At 42.6% G+C, this 25,872-nt stretch overlaps 2 protein-coding genes across 3 annotated transcripts; one reads left to right on the top strand and one right to left on the bottom strand.

Annotated features, from left to right (window-relative positions):
- Positions 1 to 3,011: 3,011 nt before the first annotated feature.
- On the bottom strand, positions 3,012 to 15,117 carry NSL1 (NSL1 component of MIS12 kinetochore complex). Its single transcript, XM_041128316.1, is given in 6 exon segments — positions 3,012 to 4,536; positions 5,142 to 5,209; positions 7,999 to 8,053; positions 10,605 to 10,735; positions 14,798 to 14,889; positions 14,891 to 15,117. Coding segments are annotated over 6 exon segments (672 nt in total). The 5' UTR covers positions 14,938 to 15,117; the 3' UTR covers positions 3,012 to 4,257.
- A 183-nt stretch (positions 15,118 to 15,300) lies between these two features.
- TATDN3 (TatD DNase domain containing 3) lies at positions 15,301 to 20,814 on the top strand. 2 transcript variants are annotated; one of them, XM_030034723.2, is made up of 10 exons: positions 15,301 to 15,509; positions 15,587 to 15,619; positions 15,712 to 15,785; positions 15,983 to 16,067; positions 16,729 to 16,791; positions 17,905 to 18,014; positions 18,420 to 18,475; positions 18,691 to 18,803; positions 20,019 to 20,096; positions 20,451 to 20,814. In XM_030034723.2, exons 1-10 carry the CDS (start codon positions 15,387 to 15,389, stop codon positions 20,592 to 20,594), a joined length of 879 nt encoding a protein of 292 aa, XP_029890583.1. In that variant the 5' UTR covers positions 15,301 to 15,386; the 3' UTR covers positions 20,595 to 20,814. The 2 variants fall into 2 exon arrangements, with proteins under 2 accessions (XP_029890583.1, XP_029890580.1); XM_030034720.2 differs by having other exon boundaries at positions 15,303 to 15,509; positions 20,016 to 20,096.
- Positions 20,815 to 25,872: the final 5,058 nt, after the last annotated feature.

The following is a 25,872-nucleotide window of genomic DNA, read 5'->3' as shown; positions in this document are numbered from 1 at the left end:
GGTTGCTGCAGACAAAAATCTGTGTTCGACTATTCTGTCGAAAGCATTTTGGCAGACTGAACAATGTTTCTTTTACCGCTCCAAACGCTTTCCTTATATTTTAATTGAACCGTTACCTTGGCCCTCTGCTGTGAGGGAAGGGCAGGTGTTTGCACCAACAGGTACTTCAACAACATCCTTGCTCTACCGCAGATGCATTTGTACGTGGTAACTAACATGCACTCCTGGCTGTGCTCGTCACCGGGGCCAACAGCAGGGCAGTCATAAAGCCCCAGGTATCTTAATAACTTGGATACTTCCCTGTTTTTCTGGCTTCCCCAGAAGTTTGAGTCATCCAGTTTAGATGAAGACGAGGTTACAAAGTTTACAAATTGAGTAAATATAGAATATCCTTTCGGGAAGATTTGGCTAACAGTTCGCGCTGAAGGTGAGAGAACCGCGCTGCCCAGGAGTCCAAGAGTCAAGCTGAAGTCTGCATTTTGCCACAGCTTTCCTGGTAGGCTCCGGGACCATCAGCATTACTGAAAAACCTGAGCATGGAGGTTTTTCTCCATGAAAAGCTTCTCCATGAAGCGCTTCTCTCCAGCTGTTCCACCTCAAAGCAGTTTGTGTCTCCATCTTCCAGGCTACCCACACCTTTGCTTTTGCACTTTCTCAGAGCTCCTCTGACCCCAGAGGACAGAGTACCCGTGAGCCTTCCCCACCGTAACAGCCACGGGGACCCACAACTTGGATACACATCCTCACCAAAGCGCCCTCACGTCAACCTGCGTCCCCACAGCACGCTGGGTCTCCCAAGCATCTTACAGGATGTTCCTAGCTCCCTGGTTTCTTTAAAAGCAGTCTTGCTTCTCCCTTCCTTCATCATCCAATTTGAACTGACCCTGCAGGAAGCTCTCGTGCTGTTCCAGGAGCAATGCTGCTGTTAATGGCAACTGCACAAGCAGGCTATCTAACAGCATCAAGTCCTGAGCAGCTTACCAAGAATTTATTAGCACTCAGTAAATATCTACTTCACTGAGTAACTCCCAACAGCTTTACAGTAAGGTTTCCAGGATCCCACAAGTATGGGACAAGTCACGAGACAGTCCCCTTGAGCCCGAGTACAATCTGCTCTTGTTCAAAGTGGCAAAGGAAATGAAAAGTCAAAATTTGCTTGTGGGAACAAGCTTCTGCTTAGTATTAAAGCTATCTCTGGTACATCTGTAGAAATGCTTACACAGTAATTCCAGGTAACGCAGCAGTAAAGGCAGAGCATTTCTATGCAGGACAGAAAACAAGCCCAGAAAGCAGTCTAGTCAGCTGAGTTTACATTTTATAATGGCAATTTATCAGTGATTTTTGTCTGCACTGAAGCAGCCTACACACATGCAGAGTTGTCACTGAATGCAGCTTAGCACAGCGACGCTCTTCTGAAGAGCGGCACGTTATTGGAACTGGGTTTCCGAGCACCAGCACGCCCAAGCTTCCAAGCAGACGTCGGTGTCCACGTGAAGATTTCTGGAAGAGGAGCTTCCCTGCATGCTGTGTCTAATCCCCTTTGTTCAGAAACCACACACAGCAAAAGTGTGCACAGATACTGCTCCAATTTGCAAGTTTTTCTTGGGTAGGGATGGTCCACCCTCACGAGTGATAAGCACATCGCTGAGAGTACATGCCAACAAACAGCGAGATATTCCATCTCACCCCAAAAAGCCAAGGAATTCAAACTCTGTTTGCAAATGTTCCCAAGCATCCATCACCATTGAGCTGTCTTACAAAATTCAAAGGCTATATAAAGAAAAACTACCAGACATTTCTTGATGCAACAGCAATTCACCCCAAGTTAAAAATAAATTTAGATGTTGTGACATTCCAGTAGAAGCCTGATTAGACACTTGTCTTGCACAACAGTGCTGATTTCTATGAAAAGTTAACTGAAGGACAAAAGGCTACTGGAATGTGAAAAAATTAAGTATTTTACATATTTCTGCCAGTGGGAAGAACAGATGCTAGCCACAGCTAGTTGCAGATATCACTTGCTGTAGAAATTTTTAATAATCATTTGACAAACAGCTGAACATTCAAGTGTTGAGTTTAGCTCATCACAGAACTTGCATTTAAAGGGAGGTCCTCCAACACCTTCCATTGCCGCTTGGCCAAAAGTAGCCATCAGAGATTCATAAATTCATAGTTCATATGCTGCACTTGGAATCTTGATTGTTTTATCCTTCTTTACACTCTTTATTTGGCCAGCACTTCCACATGCATTTGTTTTCTTTTTCCACCCAGCTGCAGTTGCAACAACAGCCATGGAACAAGGCCCGACTGCCCTAGCTCAGGGCATCCATTCCCACTTCCTTCAAATCCTGTGCAGACCAACTATCCTGCAATCTCTTAACACTAACACACTCTGTAGGGTGAATTCATTAATTTGCTTATTAAGATGTAATCCACAGTGCTCTCCCCTCCTTATTTCTTAAGGTATTTGTCCTACCCTGGCCACTGTTGATGGGATCTCTTCAAAGAGACATGCCTATTCCTAGCTATTTTCTGTACTTGCCTATCATTATTTCCAAAGAATAGCAGGGAATCTTCCTATTAACATAGAAAACGTTCAAATGCTATGATGGTAGCCATGCAAAATCTCACAGGGCTCATCTTAGTCTAGGAACACCCAGATTAAAGAGTATCTGCGGATCTTGGTGAAGAAAGCCATGATGGGGATTTTCAACAGGGCACAGAGCACGTGTAATCAAAGCAGCTAGAATAGCAAGTCGCTGTGTGAAAAACTGTCCCAGTCACATGTTCCACAGCTTCGCAGCTCCAGTCCCTCTCACATCCTGTCCTCTCTTACATTAGATGCTTTGTAGCCCTGAGATTAATAACAGTTGTGAGTTCAAAGGCAGTAAATGGAACTACTTCAGTTACCCAAGCCAAAATTTAACACAGATGTCTTCTGAAGTACACTCACTGTTCAGTCACCATCTATTCCAGGATTAGAACTGACAACATTATCTGAAACTTTCATCTTCCTTAATTGATTTAATTTACTTTGTATAAAAACACACGTTTGTATATACAAGAGCAACGGGAAACAAATATTTACATATGATTAAATATACAAAGTCTCAGTACAGATACCTTTACAAAATAAATGCTAAAATCTCTCACGTTTTCTTGAAAATTTTCCATCTCTTAGAATTAGGTTAGACCTATCTTCTTACCACAGTACACTTCATTAATAAAGCTTCTAAAACAACCCCTCCATTTACTGTGTGAGAAATATGTTACATATTAGACACGAGTATTTACTGCAAGCACATGCAATCATAAACAAGAAAAAGTTATGAATGCTGAAGGCACAATGCTCAATTTAGTGCTACTGTGCAATTGTCTAGGTACTGATGTGTAAAGAAAAAAAAAAGTAGGCTAGCTCAAGTCAATACCATTTACTGGTAGCCTATACTGATCTTTAAAGTTTAGTCAAACATCACAAATGCATACATGACCTAAGTCAAGATCCTATAATGTGTAGAAATATCATCCAGGAAACCCCCAGACTGCATAATTGGATTACATGAAACGAAATATCAGATCGCAAGATGTGGATGCTCGAATCCTTGTTCAGAAGAGCACACTGCAAGTAAATACATACAATTACCAAAAATCCAAGTTTAAACAAACATGACTATAAATAAGCCCAGCTGACCTAAATTCAGGAAAGGTGGAATAGCAGGGACCAATTTCACATTTGTGTGTGGATTTTCTAAAAACTGTAACATCGTATCAAATCTGATGTTTTCAATATGCTCCAGTGTGAATTTCTTTTTAAATTTATGAAAAAAATAGCCATCCAACTCAGTAATAAATGAAGGTGCATTAGGAGAACTAGACATTCTCCAACCTCTTTAGAGACATGCTTAATGTAAATGAGCATTTAATAGTTTACTAAGACTGTCCATACACATAAAGTACGTGCACAAATTCTGAGAAGCATGAGGACTCAAGCTAAATGCTGTAATGGGAGAGCAAAAAATGAGAGTTAATCAGCAAATATACTTGCTGGATATCGGATGCTACTGGTATGCGTAGGCTTTCAAATACCGTCAGTGTGACAGTAAAAATAGAAATATTTAAAAGGATCAAAGACTAAATAATTCAGGAAGCTCCCATGTATAGCACTGAATTAGAGGGGAGACAAAGTTTTAAGGAAAAAGACTGAGCACACTGTGCAAGAATACAACCCAGATTCCATCGAAATACTAAATGGGAAATTCATGTGCTGAGAGTAATCTTCCTTCGCCGAAGTGGGTAGCGTCTTCTTTCAGGTGAATCTGCAGTTTTTTTTTTTTTTAGCAAAACGTAAGCATTTTTACTGGTATCAGCGTCTGTTGGTGTGACTTCTCCTGGTGATACGAAATTTTGGACATTATTTTCCTCCTTCGCCTTGCAACCAGCAAAGACTTCTTGCCGCAGCTTGCAGAGTTCCAAGGTTGGTTGCCAAGTTAACGCTTGGGAAAAACCTTCTGCTCTTTCTATTAGTGCTGGGAGAGACTGCAAAAACAAATCCAACTATCTCAAGTTACGCGGGAAAAGTAATGGTTACAATGAATGAAATATGTTAATTAGATTCTGACAGACACAAAAGCTTCAGTGCCTGCAGAGATGATCCTTAGGATGGCAGGTGAAGGTTGGGAACTTGGAGCTACCAGCCTAGCAGTGACCAGGGTCTGCACTCAGAGGCCATGCAAAGAGTTACCAAGTTTAAATGTTCCTTCATTACATCTCTAAGCTGAGTAAGTATCACAGGAACACCACAGTTCATGTCTGAGCTGGTACTGAAGTAACAAATGTCACATGCTATATGAAGTTGTACAGGTCTTCAAAAGATGTTTGACTTTTCAGATGCTGCAGGTTCTAAAATATCTGTTAAAAATACTTCCTATAGCCACACGGTAACCTTCCTTACCATGTGAAGGGGAACACTTTACAGATACAACTGCAGCAGTCCAAACCTAAATATGTACTTGCTTCAAAAGTACAGACGCAAGCTTTTTTGTACAAACCTATAACCAAGATGAGTTAGAAATCCTGTTTTGTGACATTTTATTGGATCAAGAAAATAAAAAATATCCTCCTGGAGCACACAGAAATCTCACCTTCATTGCTCCACCAATCTCTTTGGATGCCGTTTCTGTCACCTGCTTCAGATCTGCGATGTAAGCATCTACAGAAAAACATAGAGCCCAAATTAACTTCTGAAACTTAACTCCCTCCCCTCAATACTTGCTATCGACTTCTTAGAAATCAGACAGAAAAGCAGCAGAGTCCCCGTATAAAACTTAAACCTACAACACATCCCTTTCATTATAGCAGAGGACAACAGTTTGTATGTTTTGTCTTACTATTATCACTCAAAATGTAGTAGTGTCTAGCAGTCTCAACTACAGCAAGCCACAAAGTTCTTCACTAGAAAACCTACAGCTTATACAAAACATGAGACACAAAGACAGTATTTGACATAAAGGAAGAGACCAATTAGAAAGAAAAAAAAAAAAGAAAAAAATATCTGTTTTCAAACCTTTCAAGCTCACATTACATTTGATAAAAATGCACGAAAGAAGGGGCATAAACACAACTGTGGAGAAAATGAGATGAAGGAAATCCATTTTAAGGAGGGGAAAAAATCATCTTACTGTAAAAGCTGACTTGTTGGAGCTGTATAGGCTACATTTTTCTCCCAGCTTAACTTAGCAAGCATTAACAGCAAGAATGACAAAGAACCAAGCATAAACAACATGAACTGCATTAATTCTGCTGGGTTAATAAGAAAAGAAAGAAAGAAAAGCTTTCAGGAACACTGAAGCAGACAGCAGGTGCAGAATACTGGGGGGAAAAGGCATATATTTGATTGCAGTAGTAATATGATAAGATCATCAACACAATATACATTTTTAATGATTGATTTACAAGCAAGAATAATTCTTTACTCAAGAGTTAAACTCTTCAAGTTATTATAAAACTGTTTTGCATGTTTTCCACCATTATTCTGTCTGCAGTGCTATGCCATCAACAAAACTTAAAATCAGCAGATAAGCAAGCGTGCTCCTAGGAATGAAGCAGCCTTACCTCCACTACTATTATTTTTCTGTAAGGTTTCACCAGTGCCTGCAGTAGGATACATGGTGCATGCACCCCTGAACCCTTTCAGGGTTAAACACAGGATTCTGCTTTGAAGTCAATCTCATTAGTGCTACTGAAAATAATTTAGGTCAATCACTATATTCTAGCACAGGGTGACAGTGATCTCCTGCTGAAACGTAGTAAAGCAGCAAGAGATGGTGTTTTGTTAAATTGTCTGACCACATGCCCAATGTGCTGATCACACACGGTTTAGGAATGCATAATCCATGCGTGGACATGGATGCTAAAATGCACCCTCATTCAGAGTTTGGAAGGAAAACCAGTCCAATAGCAGCCTCTTTAAACACACCACAGAAGTCTACGAATGGACATTCTCTAAAATAAGGATATGTCCTGTCCATAATGAAGCATTCTTACAGTAGATTATTGGGATTAGAAGACTGGTGACCCTATGAAATGGCAAGGAAGGAGTTAAGTAAAAGTAAAAATAATTACTTGGATTACTCCAGTTATACAGAAAGACTGACACACAGTTAAATGAAATTTGCCTGCAGGAGTTCAGCTTGACATGGACAGCATTATATTCCTCAGTGTTCAAGGCTTTCCAAAACATAGGGAAATGAAAAAAGGAAACGAAAGGTATTGAGTAATCTAAACATTTTTGGTTTCTGGCCACTGTACTTGCTAAACTGGGATACATAAACTTCCCAAACACTACATAATACTAAAATTCAGCACAAACTCTATACTATCTTAGCTAGGACTTTGCTGTTAGCAAACCTAAAAAGGCAATACCATGGTGCAAGCTGTTACTAACTTACAAGAAGTAGTTAATTCACATCATAAAAGCATAGATCTGGACACTAGAAACCAAAAGAAACCCAGATATGAAGTGACACTCTTTACTGCTCCTGTTAGCTGCTTTGCTGCACAGGCTGGCATTTCTGGAAGCAATGTCTCCTGTTTACAAAGAGGAAATGATGCCTAGAGTGAAGTCAGATCAGCAGGGTGAAAACTGGAAGATTAAGCTCAGCTTCTCAAACTTTAACACCACTGCTTGTTAAACCAGCTTTACATCATGTGCAGTAATCCACAGTGAGGGTTCTGTAACCACGCTTTTCAACTTAGAACAGCATTGGTAAATTCTGTCATTTTTCAATACTTAAGAACAATACTTAAGACAAAACATTCAATTTCTTAAGGCCAGCCTCAAGAAACCACATCCCAATCACCAACTGCAAAATACACCACCTTGTTCCAAAGAGTTTGTATGAGGCATCTTTCAAAAGCATGTAGCGAACTTATGACGTTGTTTGCGGTTTTGTTTCTTTATCAACCCTCACAAATGACACAGGCAGGATAAAATTTGATGCCTACTTTGCAAGTTAGGAGAGTCAACACTGCCATCACTGAGTACTACACAACTGCTTTCAATTCCCTGAAGAAACTCACTGATTAGGAAGAGAGACTGAAGCATTTCTAGTATTCATGTAAAAGGAACACAAGAATGGTTGGAGTATAATGTCAGTGATCCATCTAGTTCCCCATCTGGCCTCCACCAGTAATGAAGGAAAGTAAGAAAACCTGTTGAGGGTAGCTCTGTGACAATTTCTACCCAATACCCATACAGCGGCCAGCTTTTTCCTTTAAGTACAGTGCCTAACAGCAGACAGCACTTAGAAGAGAAAGGGGGACAACAAACCCATGCAGCAATACATTCCGTTATGACAAACTTCCAGCTATTTTAGTTAATTATTTACACAGTCAATAATTTTAAAACCATTTTAAAGAAAGCTTCTTAAACATTTATAGCTAGCCAGTAAGGTAGGCAGTGTTTCCTCAGTACAGTTGCCCTCCCCGTGAATTCTTTACCTTGAGAAGGCTGTGATCTTATCTCTTCTGGTGTTACAAAAGGCTGGTAGAGCTTCTGCATATTCAAAAAAAGAAAAATTCTGAAATACTCTCTTGGTTTAATAGATATCTAATGTACACACAGCAGTCAGAACAATGGAGGAAGGCTAGTACAAGGAGATGGTGGTGGAATGATTTAGATAAAGAATCTATTAGGGGTACAGTTTATAGATACTCAGTTACTGGCAATAGTGTTCTGGTTAACACAGTTAAGTTCACTGCAAACGCATCTCCAAAATCCACTTTAGTTTGCAGAATTCTAATTATTAAAGCATGAGAACTAAACTGAAATCCAGGCATTTTGGAAGAAGCATTGCCACCTGCTGCACAACTGAGGAAAAAGAGCAGCTCTGGCTTCTAAGGAGCCATTCACAAAACCCAGTACGCTTTCACAGAGGAGCAAACTCGAACAAAGGGTACATTAAGACAAAAAACTAAGAAAAAGAAAACTATTTAAATGACTACGTTCTAGCCCTGCTATTACTTATGCATGAATAAGAACACTCTCCTTCACAGACCAGGCTCTCTGGCTCTTTAGTACTACTGGGAGTCTTGTGACTTGACATCAATTAATTGTGACATGAAGCTAACTAATAATAAATACAACTAATATTTAGCTATATTAAAGGTGGAATTAGAAGTAACTACTGGGGAAGAAGGAAACAAAGCAAAGACATGGGAACATAAGTTATATCATCTGCAAGTTAGTATTTTTCTCCACTTCAGGAGCTATCCCTCAACCTTCTTCAACAAAAAACAAGTAGGACGAAAGTTAATTATTCCTCCCTGTAGTTTTACCAGAGCAAATTTTTCACAGTTCACACATCTTCTTAGCAAGTTTACAGTAGCAGCTCCAAGCAGAAGAACAAACACTGCTGACATTATCCTCAAACATAACAGAACGTATTGACGGAAAACCTACAAGATAATCTCTTGCTTTGGCAATTACAGGGAGATCACCACACTAAATGAGTGGTTCTCTCCAGATAAACTGCAGTTAATTACCAAGTCTTCATAACGGCTCTTTATGCCTCAGAAAACATGCATCACTGGAGTAGCTAGGGTCAAAATAGAACATAAAAATTCCTCAACCACGAGCAGAGAAACGACTACTACCTTTGCAGAAGTAGCCAAGAGAGGAAAAAAAGCCACTGTATTTACAGAGATAAACTAAAAACTTTCTGTCTTTTGCAGACATTTTAATTAAAATAATCCATCTTCTTGTGGTGGTATAAAATTTGAAGAGGTCAGGAACAGAAAAAAGGTAGCATGAGAGGCATTCTAAATAACTAATCCACTTTGGGACTCAGGTAGAACATAGTTTTCCTTTTGCAGAAAGATTAAAAGGTCTCATTAAATCTTGGTGTTATGCAATAGCATGTTCTATTTTAATTGATGTTTTTGGTTTGTTTTACATACTTGATATATTGAAAAAACAGAGAAATCACAAAAGGCAATATATGTTAGAAAATATGTCAGATTTGAGGCAAATATATACCCATGCACTTTTACTTACTGTAAATCATCCAGGCTTGGCTAACCTAGAGAGTGACTTACTTTTGTCAATTTTAGACCTCAGAAATGCAATGTAGGCTCTTAAGCAACTTTCTAAAAAAAAAAAAAATCTGTCGTCTTTAGTATAGAATCATAGAATAGCTGAAGTTGGAAAGGGCCTCTAAAGATGGTCTAATCCAACCCCCTACTGAAAGCAGGGCCAACTACATCAGGTTGCTCAGAGCCTCATCCAGTCAGGTTTTGAATATCTCCAAGGATGGAGACTCCACAGTCTTGCTGGGCAACCTGTGCCAGTGTTTGACTACCCTCACAGTCCTTTTTTATTTCTATATTTAAATGGTTAAATGGAATTTCCTGCATTTCCATTTGTGCTTATTGCCTCTTTCCTTTTTTATTTCCATAGAAAATTGACTCCTAATTAATCAGCAGGTAAGCAAAAGGCAGGCCTAATGTAACTGTAGGAAAGAAATTTAGCAACCAAGGACATGACTGGGTTGTTTAATGCCAGTAATTAACTTACACTCAGTGTCAAAAACCAGAGAAATTACTGCACCTGTTCATTAATCCACATTACTTTTTCTTTTTTTCCCCTTTCGTTACTGAAAGTACTTACTCCATGTAGTCATTAGCTCAACAAAGTGCTTAGGAAAACACAGACATCTTTTTAGAAGTCATACACTGCACATGATAAAATCTCTATGTATCATAACATTTAGTACTTCAACCAGCCTTCAGCCAAGGATTTCAGAAACCTGGATTTGACAAGATAAATAGATGTATACTGGCTTGTAAATCGTGAGTCATCAGGCTGAAGCAATCTGCTTAAGTAACTTGCTGAACTGCGCCACAGACCCAATTTACTCGTAGTCGCACCACTTTGTAGTAACCCTCATTGTATTAATTTGTTCTTCAGTGAAAAGAATACGACGAAGAATCAAAAGCAACTACGGGAAGGAGCTTAAAGGTCAACATTTGATGATTTATTTCTTCAAGGAACATGTGGTCAGCAACTACTATATGCAAAAGTTTTCTGAAAATCTTAGGTTACTCACCAACAACTCTTGCTCTGCTTTCATGGTTTGGATAGCATGCATCAGTATCTTTTTAGGCCACTGCTTACGCTTTTTTGTTGTCTCTACTATTAGCTCATCAAATTGATCTTCAAGAATTTTGATGTTGGAACCTAAAAATCACAAACACACAAAGTTATTGTAGGAATACTCCTACAATTTTTTTTTTTAATTTGAGACAAAGTTATAAGGAAAAAGACAGCTTTAGATCTGAAATAAGAAATCATGTGTGATTATCAATGAAGAGAAAGATATCTGTCTCAGATCTCCTTGTAAGGTGATATAGAAATTGGAGCACAACTTGATGTTGCCCAGTTACTTTTGAAGCAAGGGAGCCAGTGAGAACGGGGGGGACAGGGAACGTTCTAGGAAAAAACCAAAAATGTATTTTTCTCTACGCATTCTGAATCTATAATCTCACAAAGAAATGGTTACCTTTCAAGCAAGAAAAATGGTTTATCTGTGTAATTTATAAGCATTAAACAAACACCAAGTGTCCAAACAGTAATTTGAAGACTAACTGATTTTATATCATATAGAGCACAGATACGCCATTTACTTTTAAAATCCATCTATGAATTTTTGACAATATACAATGCCACCTTAATGAAACATTGTTCCCAGAAATACTCTGCATCCTGACGACATGTGTAATTACTAGTCACATGGAGTTTGCAAAAAAAAAAACCAAACCCAAAAAACCCCCATGTCTTCTCTCAACATCTGAGGCCTGAGAGACTGTATCTGGTAGGAGCTAACTTTCACAGCTTGCTTTTCTAATTGTAAGATTAGACTAAATACCTAGAAAATATTTTCAGCTCTCGACTGAAGTGTTTTGACTACTGCTACCCTAATACAGGTACTCAGCTTCTTCAAGATTGCAATTAAACTTAACAATTTTGAAAGCTTAATATAGTATTTTAAAACTGGTTTCAAAATTTAGCAAATGCCTGTACTGTCTTGACATCACACGCCATCATTACAAACTAAAAATTAAGAGTTATAGAAGAAAACAAAATTAACCACTCAAATTTATATCCTAACTGTGTGTAACTGAAAGGTAATGCATATTTCTATATTCTTCCATCTGCACACTCCTATAATTTTTCTCCCCTGGTGGAGATTTGAAACGTTGACAACAGTCTTGCCTTTTTTTTTTTTTTTAAATTTAATTTTGCTAACTCCTTAGCATTTAAATTCACTGTCGCCACTAACATCTTGAGCACAACTTGCAAGCCATGCAGTGTTTTCAATCTAGCGGTAAAGAATGGATTTTGAGCACCCTCTCTTGGTCAATCTGTGCAGAATCAGGTGATGGTAAACCTCAGAAAGGCAAAATAAAGGTTTTAAACAAAACCAGCCCACAAACTTGTTTGGTTTAGGATCACCATGAAATCATTTAAGCATAGAGGGGAAAAGACTTGAGCCACTGGTCAATGTAAACACTGAAGGCAGAAAATGCCAGCTCACTGGTGATTCAAACTGGATCAGAGATACGCAAATGAGGAAATTTATGTCAAATTAAAAAGGACAATACAGTCCTTACACCTGCTTTATGGCAGCTGTAGGAAGATGACAGTATCTCAGCTGGCATAAGTTAGACTTGTACAGACAAAGGCTAATTTACTGAAAATAACATCCAACCGGACAAAGTTTTCCTGTTAAGAAAACCCTCTTACGAATTTTTGAACTAACTAGAATTAGTTAAGTGAGCCTGAATCAGTTCAGCATTTTGCATTGCGAGACCAGTGCATTTTTTACTTTGTAGTCAAAGCAGTTGGAGTTTTATCATTCTAGAACTACAACTGCAGAAGCTTCCTGACCAAAAAACAGTTCAAGGAGCTCTTTCTCTATAGGCAGTTCAATATATCTGTATTTTTGGCTTTGTGCAACTGTAAAAAGCATCAAGTTACAGGCAAAGAACACCTAACGCTAACACAGATGAGCAAATGAATCGTACTGAAATTTTCTTTGGACACCAGACTACCAAGAATCTCCACTACTATTATTCAAAAGACAATAATTATAAAAATATTGTATATATTACATAAAAATATATGACTATATAGTAATAATTATAAACATTTACTTAATTCGTATATTAGACAGTAGCAACAGACATACTACTGGCGTCTCTTGCTAGGAGGAGATCTTGGCCAATGTCCCTAGCACAAAATCACTCAGTCTGGAAGGGCCCTCAGGAGGTCTCTCCTGACTCAAGCCTCCTGCTCACAGCAGGGTCAACATCCAGTTCAAACCAGGTTGCTCAGGGCTTTCATCCAGTTGGTTCTTGGAAGCCTCCAGTGCTGGAGACTGCACAAGGTCTCTGGGCAACCTTTTCCAATGTTCAGTTATCCTAATAGTGAATTATTACTTCCTTACATCAAGTCAGAACGTCTCTGTGTAATTTATGACCCTTGCCTCTGTGCACCTCAATAAATAGCCTGGCTCCATATTCTCAGTAACCTCCTCGTAGGTACTGGAAGGCTGGTTTGTCTTCTCTGGGCTAAACAAGCCCGGTTCCTTCAGTCTCAACTCACAGGGCAAGTGCTCCAGTCCCCTGGCTGTCTTGGCAGCCTCTGATGGACTAACTCCAGTTTATCAGCAATTTACCTATACTAGGGAGTCCAAAAACAAGTGCAAGCGCACTACTTTGGATGTGCTCTAGTAAGTGCACAGTCAAGGCAAATAATCACTTCCTTGGATTTACTGACTACACTCCTGCTAACACAATATACTAGGCTGGCTCAGGGTTAGCCCGCCAGGATCCCCAAGTCCTTTTCATCCTGTACCCCTGCAGGGGGTTACCCCTTCCCAGATTTAGGACTTTGCTTTTTGTCCTTGTTGAATTTCATGAGATTCCCACAGATGCGTTTCTCCAGCCTGTTTATGTTCCCCTGAATGGGCCTGCCCTTGAGCATATTCACTGCATGCCACCCTGGTTGATGTCAGCTGCAAACTGGGTGAAGGCACCTTCCATCTCCTCCTCCAGGTCACAGATAAAGACATTAAACAGAACGGGTCCCAGAACAGACACCTGAGGAACTCTGCTTGTAATAAGCCCTGAGGTAAAAGTATGAACCATTAAACACTACCCTCTGAACGCAATGATCCAGCCAGGATTCTCACCTCCCTAGACCATAACATCCTAGCTTGGATGCTCTGGGAGGCTGTGTCACTGAGTACTGGAGCAATTCCAATCGAAGAACACCAAGAGGGTTGGCACCCAGAGTACATGATGTATGAGAAGCAGCTGAGGGAGCTGTGTTTGCCCAGCCTGGAGAAGAGAAGTCTAGGGGGTAATTTAACTGCTACCCTCAGCTACCTAAAGGGTGTCCTAAAAGACAGAGGCAGGCTCTTCTCAGGGTTGTGCAGCAAAAGGATGAGAGGCAACAGATACATTAAAGGAAATTCCAATAGGCCACAGGAAAGAAAATTTTCACCATGAGGGCAGTCAAACACAGAAACTCACTGCCCAGAGAGGGGGGGGAAGCCTCTGGACTTGGATCCTGTTGCTGTGTTCTAGATTTAAAAATAGATCACCTTACCCTATTCCGTGAAATGTTGTATACTCCCTTTATTCTGACAAGAGAAGCTGATGAAATAGAACACACTCTGTCCTAACCTCCGGAATGAAAAATCTTGCTTTGAAATCCTGACTTTCTAAAAGCTTGCTGTAGACTTTCCAGCAAGACAGCTGCCATTAAACTTAATTAAACATTTATTTTTCCCATGTTAATATCAGATACTTTGGGAGTCTCTAACCTACTCTTCTCTAGTAGTCAAGAGCAGATACTTTAAGTTAGGTAGGCACCACACTAGTGATCGCTGGAACCTGTGCCTCAAGATCTATAAAGATCTTGACAGAAGTGTCAAACAAGCAACGGTCCTTCAGATAAAGCACTTTCCCCTTCCCTTTTCTCTTGGATACAGGTCCCTACACATCTTGGTTACCTTTCGTTTATGCACACTGCTCTGCGAGAATCGTGCTCCTGCAGTGCAGCACTTCAGATCTTCACATGGGCACATCTGAGTTGGGGTTTGACCTTACCTGCCCCATGAACATCCTCGCTGCAACAGACAGCTGGGGAGGGGAAACTGCCCGATTAAAAATACCACACGCAGAAACCAAAACAAAACTACCCAGCAGGAAATGAATGGAAACGAGAGCATACCACTCTGCAGCTCGGAGTCATCCGAAGTCTCCTCCCAGGGCTGCCCATTAACGGTAACGTTCTCCTGCACCGCTGTTTCGAAGTTCTGCAAGGCACGGGAGAGCTTGAGAAGCCATCCTTTGGGCACAGGTACGCCACATCTGCGGCTAGAAAGGCCCCTCCAGCCTCACCGCCCTGCGCGGGTTGGCCACCTCGGGGGAAGCAGCTACATAAACCCGCTAACCTACGGGCTGACGCCGTGGGGCGCCTCAGCTTTGTGCTGAGCCCCTGGCAGGAGCGGGCACAAGCGCCCAGAGACGGGACCCAGTAGCGCCGGGCCTCCCCGCTCACCCCCTCAGCCTCACCCAGAGCGCGTCTCCCGCGGCGGCAGGTCCGCCCGGCTGCCCCTGGGCCAGGGCCCGCACGAAGGGCGCGCAGAGCGCCAACACCTCGCCTAGGCCGCGCCGCGAGCCGCACCGCACCCGCGGGTCCCGCTGGGCGGCGGCGGTGGCGGTCGGGCTGGGCGGCGGCCCCGCGCCCGCCTCCCCCGGAGGCGGCAACAACAGCGGCACCGGGCCGGCCGCCATTTCCCGCCTCGGACGCAGGGAAAATGCCGGCCCGGAAGCGGAACCCGCCGCCTCCCGGCCTCTTCCTCTCAGCCCCGGAGGGCGGCATGGCGGCGGCGGGGCCGGTGGACTGTCACTGCCACCTCGCCGCGCCCTGCTTCCAGACGGTGAGGCGCGGAGGGGCTGGGCGGCGGGGGCGGCGGCGGCGCGGCCCCGGCGCTGAGGCGGCGTGTGTCTCTTGCAGGACGTGGCGGCCGTGGTGCGGGCGGCGGAACAGGTGAGGCGGCCGGCAGCGACCCTCTCGCCGCTCCTCTCCGGCCCCGCCGCCCGGCCCGGCCTCAGCGGGGCGGGGGCTTCTCTCTGCCGCAGGCCCCGGTGTCGGCGCTGGTGGTGGTGTCGGAGCAGGCGGGGGAGTTCCGGAGCGTCGTGGCCCTGTCGGAGAGGTGCGAGGCCGGCGGGGGGGCCCGGCGCCCGCCCGTGTCCCAGCCGCGGGGTCCGCGCCTTGGCGGGAGCGGCTGGCGGCGTGGGAGCTGACGGGGGACGCCCTGCCCTCTTCCTTGGTCAGGCCGGCCATTCTTTTTGACTTTAAACTTGCTTTCTCTGTCGTCTCTGGCGCTACTGATGCCTATTCCGTGCCCAGATTCCCAGGGTTTGTTGTGCCGTGCCTCGGAGTTCACCCGGTTCAAGAGGTTTCGCCAGAGGAGCAGCGCAGTGTTACTTTGAAGGTAATACATGGGCGAGTTAGATTAGCGCAGCTATAAAATACTCCTGGGACTGCTCAGGGCAGATGACGGGATGCTCTGGTCTGCCTGATTTAACTTCAGATCTGCCCACTGATTTTTCTGTGCTTCTGTAGTACAGAAGACCCAGTGGACCAAATCCCAGGGTCTCTTAGCACATCCATTTGTCCGTGTTAGTCCTAAAGCAGAATTGTTCACTGGAGTCATTTGGCCATATTACTGCAGTGAAACATTTCTAAAAATCCCAAGTGGATGCTTTGCTTACAGTGAACAGCATGCGTGTGTGTTTGCAGATGTCCCTTTGTTAGCGTGGGAAGTGGAAGGCAACCGTTTGTGCCCTTAGCCTGAAAAACTTGGAGAGCTGTCTGCACCCATTTAATGTTATTAGCCTTTTTATGGGCCTTGTTTTAATTACCTCTTATGCTCCTGTGGAAAGATAACTTGCAATGAAGGGTCATTAAGTAAAGAAGGGAAATCCTGCAGGTTTCTAAAAACTGTCTGACCGCACAACTCACAGTAACAGCAAGTTTTAAGGTATAGAATTTAAGAACAATGAAGGAAACTCCAATTTAATCACAATGCTGAGTTCATACCCCTTCCATCTTATAAGGGCAGTGAGGGTTGCATCTTTAATTTGTTCTTGCAGGATCTGGATGCTGCATTGCCACTTATAGAACTCTACAAAGATAAATTGGTGGGGATTGGCGAAGTAAGTAGAATTCTGTAACTTGTGTACATGTCTATGGCTTTGGCAGCATCTGTCACCAGAATTACAAAAACGTAGTGAATACTTGGTTTTGTGTATGCAATAAGTATTGCTATCAGTCTGAACAAGTGCTAAGTCTGATTTGTAATTCTCTTAATGTGCTTTCCTTCATAGATTTGCCTGATTCCTTCTTTTCCTTCATTATCATTATTAGGAGATAGATGGCATTTATGCTGGTGGATTTAGTAGGAAGGTTGCATAATTATGCTATATTGTCTTATACCCAAATGTCTTTTGACCTGTTCTCTGGCACAGTTAAGTGTTGAGTCACATTGTTATCCTCATTCAGATCCTTCTTGCTTTCTTCCCTGGCAAAGTTAGGCTAAGCTATGATTTCAGTACGCCTCACTGGCTTGTACAGTCCTTTTTTCTTGTGATCCCTCATCTGTCTGTATCCATGTGTTGTTTCCTGTCTTACATTTCTTCATAAACTATGGACGCTTGAAAGCTTTAGGGTAGAGTCTGGGTCTTTTGTGTGTAGGTACCAGAGCGACTTATGGCTGGTTCTGCACTGGCTGCAGAAAAAGCAGTGATTGGCAGAGCTTTGTAGCTAAACTTGCCATGTTGTACTTGTGCTGTATATCAAAGACTTTGGTTAGTGTAACTGTGAAAGGGGCTGCTTCGACAAACATTAAATTTTGCCTGAACATGTTTAAATCAAAAAAGTATAGAATTAATGGGCAATTTTTGCTAGAGATAGGACTAAAGCTACAGGTTCAGGTCAGAAATTTTACTTGTATTAGAGATCCAGATTTGAGATTTAGTCTGAACTAATATTCAATAGAATATAAAACCCCAGTTACAGTTGAAAATGTTAAATACAATTGTTAGTAACTATCTGCCCACAAATGCTTTCATAGTTGAAAAGCTTATGGTTCAGAATGGATTCCTTTCTGAGTTAAGCTTCAGTTGAGCTTATTTTAATTGCAGTCTCTAGTGTATATTTTTTGAAATGCCTTGCAGTTTTGAAGCATTTTTTTGCCTTTATGTATAGTATTGTGGTTTAGTCAAGCGTTAGGTCTGTAAAATTTTTTCACTTCTCTTCTTGTACTGTAGGTTGGACTAGATTTCACTCCCAGATTTGCCAGCACGGATGAACAGAAGGAAGGACAAAGACAGGTTTTGATCAAGCAGATTGAGTTAGCGAGAAGACTGGATCTGCCTTTGTAGGTTTTGTTTATACTAGTAGGAGAATTTGCCAGATCTCAGTAACATGTGGAAATATTTCCCAAGATTGATAGTTACTAAGACCCCACAGAATTTTTCTTAGATGGATTAAACTGGCATTAGTATCCTGTCAGTCTCCGGTTTGAGATTTAATTACAGACTTTTCCGTATGTTTGCATTTCAATACGGTGGTCTTCTGTGTCCTCTCCTTGCTATGTTGTTGCTATATCTTTACTGTAGGTAAAATGATTCATATATATGTTTCTAGCTTTTTCTCCTGATAAAAGGTGTAATACAGATTAATTATTTTCATCCCAAGCTGCTGTTTAGTTCATTTGTGTTTACAGAAAAAAAAAAAGCGTTTTGCTGATTTTCTTAATGCTGGGCCTCTCCTTTCTGTGCAGAAATGTTCATTCCCGCTCAGCTGGAAGACCAACCATTAATCTCTTAAAGGAACAAGGTGTGTTTTTAATGCATTTTCTCTGTCATGTCTTTTGTCAGCAGAATTCCTTCAGTTGTGCCATGTCCTCACTTCAGTTTGTGTACATGAAACTTGGAAGGAATAGTGCAGAGATTCTGTATTCATTCTTTATGGGACCAAGGTGCCATTGGAAGCTGACATCACAGACCTACTGTGAACACTGCTAATGATTTGGTTTGCTTCTTTTCTCTGAGGTGCTACAAAGGTGTTGCTCCATGCGTTTGATGGGAAGCCATCTGTAGCGATGGAAGGGGTGAAAGCTGGATATTTCTTCTCCATTCCTCCTTCCATTATAAGGAGTGAACAGGTAATGTTTAAAGGGGTTTGCTGCTTCTTGGTGCTTTGGGATTGCAGGTAATAGCTGACAGCTTACCATGATGGCAAACATGACTGTTTTCACTGTGCAGCTCAAGAATATGCTTGTTTTTTAAGTCTGTACAGTCTGAAGCGGGACGAGCAGTACTCGTCAGATGACAGCAACCATACACACTTCACAATAGAAGTTTCAGTTGCTTATAGCATTGCATGTTTTTACTTTGGCTAAATTTCTACTTGGGGCTTTTGCCTTAGCTAGACTTTTGGGGGGAAATTTTGGCTAAAACAGTTCAGCTATTCCTGAGAAACAAGGATTAAGAAAATAGGTGGTTTTTTCGCATTTTAATGTGGTTTCTGGTGAACTCTTCTTTGGAAGCTTCTGTCACTGTATTGTTTTAGAGTAGGGACATGACATGTAGAAAAGGACTAGTTTCTATCTCAGTGCTATGGCACTTTCTGTTGAAAAGCAAATCTGCTCAATTTGGCTAAGGCACAGACCTTTGAAAAATTGAGATTATCACAAGGTATACCCAGCAAAGAAGCAGCTAAATTCCTTAAAGACAGCATTGATGAGGTTCAGCCCTTCCTTTGGTGAGGCTGCTCTTTTAATTTCTGCTCTGGGCTGCTGCAAGCTATGCTGAGTTCTTATTTTGGGGTAGCAGTTTGTTTCCATCCTGCACCATCATCACTCTCTGTGATAAGCTCAGGATATGTAAGAAAGGAAAAGGCATGATTCAAGTGGAGGGGGTGTGAGGGATGGATATAGATGGGAGTGAGGTTAGGAACTTGGAGAAAGGAAAGCAAACTGGGGTTGAGTGGTAAAAGCAGAGATGGGAAAAAGGTACACAAATATATATATACACAAATATATACAGAAAAATAGCAAATGAAAATTGCATTGGCAACTCTAAACATAGGGTATTTTGGGTAATATAACTACATGATTTAATAAATAACAATGGATTCAGTGTTTAGGTAATAGTACTTCAGATACTTAAAAACCAGGATAATCCTAATTTGAAGGGACTTCTTGGGCAGCTCCTGGTATTCTTGCTTCCATTCTGAAATGTTGATAAAATGCAGACAGTGGCACCAAAGTCTTTTGACATTGCTTTTAAATGCAGAGGATATCCTCCCTTCATATGTTTTTTTCCCACAGGTCTAAGTGCATAAAGTGTTTAATAGCTGTTTTATTTTCTTCAAGAAGCAGAAGCTTGTGAAGCTGTTACCTCTGGAAAGTATGTGCTTGGAAACTGACTCTCCAGCTCTGGGGCCTGAAAAACAGGTAAATGATGGGGAGGAGGAACTTCTATGTGCATATATCCAAACCCACACCTTACGGAGGTCAGTTACTGGCACAGGAGAGTGAAGTAGTATAAGCATAGGTACAAGGGATGAAAGAGGTTGCCAAGTGAAAATTTTGAGATGAACAAGGCAGTGTTCCTGAGGCTGGGAAAGGAGAAGAAACTCCAGTAATGCGCAAAGGGGAAAATAATCCAATAAGAATAGATACATGTAATTTCTCTGGCACACAGGCCACAATGTGACTGAAATTGTGTCAGGAAGTACCGAATCTGAAACACGTGTGGTCTGTAGGGATCTGTAATTTGGTCTGGTTTTTTTGTTTGTTTGTTTTCAGGTGAGAAATGAACCAAAAAATATTTATGTTGCTGCAGAATATATTGCCAAAATTAAAGGAATTCCAGTTGAAGAAGTTATAGAAGTGACTACACAGAATGCACTGAAAGTATTCCCCAAGCTTCGGAACTTCCTTCGGATATAGATTCAGAAACTGAAACATGATATTGCAGAAACTATTATTTATGATGTAATTAAAACCAATGTGCATCTTGTCTTAAAGTGGTGTTTTGCTGTTGGAAAGTTCAAGAAGTGAGCAGAGTGTTATATAGATGCATAGGATGAATATAGCGAATTTTTCAAAGGCCTTTGGTATGTACCATTGTCATCTCTTGGATGTGATAAAGACAGGTTGTTCATTTGCATCTTCCATGTCTGTGAACAAATACTTTGTAAAGAAGATCACCATAAAATTGTCAGTTTAGTTTCTCGGACTCCTTGCTTAGCTGCTCCTAGTCTGAGAGATGGCTAATGTGCAGCACTTAATGTCTCCCTCATTAATTTCTGCTGACTGAAAGTCACACAGTTGTGGGCCCACTGAGAAAAGCTCCTGTTAGGACTTGCAGACTGCACATCCCTTTCTGAGCCATTAAAAAAACACAGCTGGATGGACATTCTGTGTATGTCATGTTGACTGGGCTCTGAGTGGTGCAGAAGCAACCTCTGATTTCCTTCAAAATACAGTTGGAAGGAAAGAATTGTAGCCCTTCTATTCCTTCTCTCCTTTTCCCTTGTATACAGTAACTTAACAGTTGCTCAGATCCTGGCTATTTTGAGAAGAATTGTCTTGGGTTTTTATATTTTATTTTATTTTTTGAATCATATTCAAAGGAAAAAGCCTGGGTTTGGTCTTATTTCAAGACTTACTCTTCTGACTGCTCAGTATTGGGAGATAACAGGATGTGAAAGGGAGACAAGCCCAGTGTTGTGAGATCTTGGAGGTACCTGCCTGCTGTGGATTCTGCTATGTTGGCCGGTGTCCTAAAAACTGAGTCCTGTGCTCCCTCGCAGCACCTGTGTGGATGTGGGCCTGATGAAAATACTGATCAAAATTTTGCTGACTGTAAACCAGCAATGAACAAGGTGAGTTATATATGACACTCAATTGTTCTGAGGGCCACTAGGGAAGTGGAGGCTTTGTCTCCCTAGGGGGAGTTTTACTAGCTCAGTGAAGAAAATACACAAGTATTAACTTAGTCCATGACCACCTCAGGTACAAAATCATGCATCGTACCAGCTGATGGTGAGAGCATTTGGCATTAAGATTTGGTCATGTGTCTTCTATGTCTCAGATGCCTATGTAATTTTTCAGATTGGACTCCATCCTGGTTAGAGCATCTTATCAATTGCCCCTTTGTAAAATGGTTTGTAATGCCCTGTTCTGAAATGATCTGATGTCTGCCTTCTGGGGTGTAGGACTGAAAGGCAAGGATTTGGGTTTTTTTTTTTCCTGTTTTGAGGAGGATGCAGGTAGAGAAGGTATCAGCTCCCAGACAGGAAGAAAAAAAACCAGAGAGCAAAAGCTTGTAATGAAAGCGATACCCATCTTAAACTTTTGGTTTCTTCTATGTTTTCTTCCTCGATTTCTTAAAACCACGTTGTCAGGAGGTTTTGTGCTGTCTATAGCTGAACAGCTGCGTTGTTCTGCTTTTTGCCTAGAGTAGCTTATTAAGTTTAAACATATGTTCCTATACAGTTTTCGGCCTGCAGCAATCAACCAAACTTGAATAATTTGCCTCTATTATAATGTGTATTCAGAGCAGCAAATACCTGAGTCTTTACTGAATGTTTGACCCAGAGTAGTTAGAGCCTTTTGTTATCCTGGATCTACTGGCACCATTTCCACTAAATTGGGTGAAGGACAGAGTTTGCCTCCAGATGGTGCTAGGGAACAGGTGTGCAATAGTCTTAAGACTATTAATGTGATTGACATTAATGATTAATAATCATGTTGTCATCGGAGATGCTAAACAGGTGATACCAGGCAGCCTTGCACCTGCTTCCTGCTGCCTGTGTGACAGAAAGGCTCCCAGTATTGCATAGGAATGCAATTATGTATGGAGATGTTCCCAGTAAAAAGTCAAGCAGTGTCCGAATGTTTGCAGAGTTTTGGCCTTATTGTTAATTTCTACAAAATTCTTAGCCTTGGATGAAAACACTGGTTTTGCAAAAAAGGGAATATCAAGTATTTAGTCTGCTCAAAATCCCTCTCTCTGCAGGGGCGTAACTTTGCTCTGGTTCAGGCTTAGCCTTGCAGTCAGATGCTGCCTGGCCTGAGCTCTTGAACCCCTTTTGCTGCTGTAGCGCTGCAAAAACCTTGTAGACATGCTCACGTCCTGCAGCTCCCAGCTGGGCAGGGCACTGCCGAGGGCGGGCAGCCTCGCGTGGGCCGAGGGGGGCTCTGTGGGACGGCCTGTGCCCCCCGTCCCTGCAGCAGCAGGGCCCAGAGGTCCTTGTGGTAGCGTGAGAGTGGGGCTGGGGCTGGGGAAGGAGGCGTGGGGTTGCTTCCCCCGGGGCGAGAGAAACCTGGCATTGCAGCGGCCGTGGGTAGGGTGAGCCTGGCAAAACAGGCGAAACTTTGTCCTCTCCTTAGACCTGTGGTGCCTAAGCCAAGTCGTAGGTGGCCTGGCGCTCCAGAAAAGGAAAGTGCAGTGTCATTCCCACCCCGCCTTGGCATCCCCAACACCGAACAAGGGTCAGAAGTAGCCCCCTTTCCACGGTGCCGTTGGTTTTGCTGTGCAAGCTGTGCCCCAGCCCCCTGCAGTCAGCACCAGGCGGGCACTGGAAATAAAGTTGTTGCTTTGCATAGGAAACCCAACTTCCTAAGGTGTTCAGTTGGGACTAGTGGTAGCTAATGTGCAGGAGGGAGGAAGTATGGTTTCTGAGCTGGAAAACATCGTTGAACCCTCAGCAGTCATCCTGTGTCTTTACCTTGAAAGGGGAATTTAACAGAGAGCTTGTGTTTCTGCCTGCAGTCCCAGGGTAATGCCTGGTCCAGAGGGGCTCAGGAAGGCAGGACGGCTCATGAGGGAGCTGTGTGGCTGCACACCATGAAACTCTCTATCCCCACAAAGACTGGCCTTAGCAATCAGTGTGTGTGCTGAGCCCTGTTGCAGCCTCTGAGGTTGTCTGGACAAGCCCTGTCCCCTCCTACATAGCATAGGACATGAGTGGCCACAGATGTACTGGGGGAAGGACCTAGTGTAAATTTAGCTAGATGCCATGTTTAGCTTTTGGGAAACCTGAGGGGAAATGAGAGAAAGCACAGAGTTAGTGGAGACCCAAGTTTTCTTTTCAGTCATATCATTAATTTGGGGGGACACTAACAGCCCTGGTGACCTCTGTCTCACAGAGATGGAATGGCACAGATGGTCTGCAGCCGTATGGAAAGTGGTAGGTCCCAAGCTCCATCTGATACCTTTAGCCATCACCTTTCCCTGGGATGCTACAAACAGCAGATCTGATTGCACTTTGTATGACTCCTCATGTCTCTTTATCTTGCAGGATGTACATGATGTGATAGAAAAATCAAGAAGGGTTTGTGATTTCTTTGGCAATACTAGTGCCTTCAGAGTGCCTCGCTCGTTAGTTAGTACTCTGTTGTTGGTGCAGCTCTGGCTGGTACAGCTTCTGCCAGAAAAAAAGCCCCATGTTGCTCGGTTCTTTCCAGGCTTAAAATAATGCATGCAGATGCACCACATGCACTAGGGACTCCCACACGTGCAAGGGCTTACAGTGAGTGCATAGCTTAACACCAGGCATAAATAATGAGGGGGATGCAGGGTGACAGTAATAATGTGGAGGTACTTTCCATAGGCTGAGATGCAGAGCCTGTAGATCTAGAAAGCTTCTAAAGTGGATTTGTCTGTTGATAGACACGAAATAGTGGACCAGTGTATGCTGTCAATGGCTACCAAATCACACAGAGGTACTTTGCACCTTCCTTGTTCAATGAGCACCTTGAATCAGTAGCAGGGGCTGGAAGCGTGCTGAAATTGCAACTCCTTGGCTGGCTGGTGTCATCGCCCTTTCATCACCCGTGCCAAGCAGAGTGGAGTGGATATAATAGAACTAAAAGGTTCAGTGTAAGTTACTTGAACTCCTCAGATCCTGGAAATCCCCTCTGAGTTCATGACTGACAGCTAAGAGTCTGTCTAAGAGCTCTGTCTGTGCTTACTCAAATAGTTTTTGGAGGGCTGCAGGTGGATCATCCTCCTGGGGCCTTTCTTCTGAAACTTGTTTTTAGTCATGGACTAACAGGGTCTGAATCTGCTGAACTCTGGGACAAACTGCAAAGGTGATGAGTTTTTTCCAGATTTCGACATGGGAACAAGCGAGGAGATGGTGACAAGGCCAAGTGGATGATATGCCGTTTAATCCTGCTGTTTGTTGTGATAAGAGTTTAAACAAATTGACCAAAGACTTTTACTGGAGGTGCTTCCAACAGGCTCCTATGCAATGCATAGATAGGCTCTTTAGAGGCGAAAGCAAATAAATAATTGGTTGGAAATGCAACTTTCATCACTAATGAAATTCTGCTTTTGTTTGTTTTTTCATTAATGCAGGCTGGGGTTCAATCCTCTGTTCCCACTGCAGAGCAGGAAAATTAATTTGAGAGACACTGGCCTAGCAGAAAGGTTTGTTGTTCTTCTCTTTGCTTTCTATATGCAGTACAAAGGTACAGCTGAGATCAAAGAAAGGATACAAATTGCCATAGCACTTAGTTGTCTCGGCATTTTCCTCTTCAGCAGGTGGTTATCCATCCGTTCATTTCCCCTGCTGGGGTTGGCTTTGCTATCGGTGTCAATCAGTTGGGGCACCAGAATGGTAACCCTCACTGCACTGTGTGGTGGCCCTACCACGCAGTGAGTGCAAAGTACCCCCTCCAGGGCCTGGCAAAATTTTAGGCCCCTCTTTGAGCTGCTGTGAATGACAGAACAGCGAGAAAACATAGTGAGGATCATGGCCCTGATGAACCCGTGCCTGGGGCAGGAACTGATACCCATCTCCCCAAATGCTTGGTGCTGTGCACAGAGAGATGCTGCCAAAAGGGTGCTTAATACAAACGCAGGAGATCAGTGCCACTACTGTGCCTGGGTCTGCTGATGAAAATGGTGGGGTAATTCATCTGAAAAAGCAGAAACAACGAGGCACGGGGACAAAGAGTCTGTAGAAGCGAGGTGTAGACCCTCTGCCCTAGAAAACAGCATAACGAGCAGTGTCAGTGTTTGGCTTGGCTACCACAGAGCTGCTGGTGTGTGGAGCGCTTGTCATGTAGCGAGTGTGTGGGTGGCATCAAGGAACTGAAGGCAAACCTGAAAAAAAGCGTAGAGAAGTGGCACATACACAGAATAGGAAGATCTGACCTGTTTTCAAAAGGCTGCGATCTGAAGAGCAAGCTACTTCTGTGACAGCGCTTGGGG

Source organism: Aquila chrysaetos, chromosome 13, assembly GCF_900496995.4.
Source record: "Aquila chrysaetos chrysaetos chromosome 13, bAquChr1.4, whole genome shotgun sequence".
In the NCBI taxonomy this organism is placed as follows: Eukaryota; Metazoa; Chordata; class Aves; order Accipitriformes; family Accipitridae; genus Aquila; species Aquila chrysaetos.
This window is presented reverse-complemented; position numbering and strand designations above follow the sequence as displayed.

Excerpts from the sequence above, each read along its gene's own strand:
- TATDN3 (XM_030034720.2), top strand. The coding sequence starts at position 15,387 with ATGCCGGCCCGGAAGCGGAACCCGCCGCCTCCCGGCCTCTTCCTCTCA. Across the intron at positions 15,510-15,586 it reads CCGCGCCCTGCTTCCAGACG|GACGTGGCGGCCGTGGTGCG; the intron begins GTGAGGCGCGGA and ends TGTCTCTTGCAG. Across the intron at positions 16,792-17,904 it reads AATTGGTGGGGATTGGCGAA|GTTGGACTAGATTTCACTCC; the intron begins GTAAGTAGAATT and ends CTTGTACTGTAG.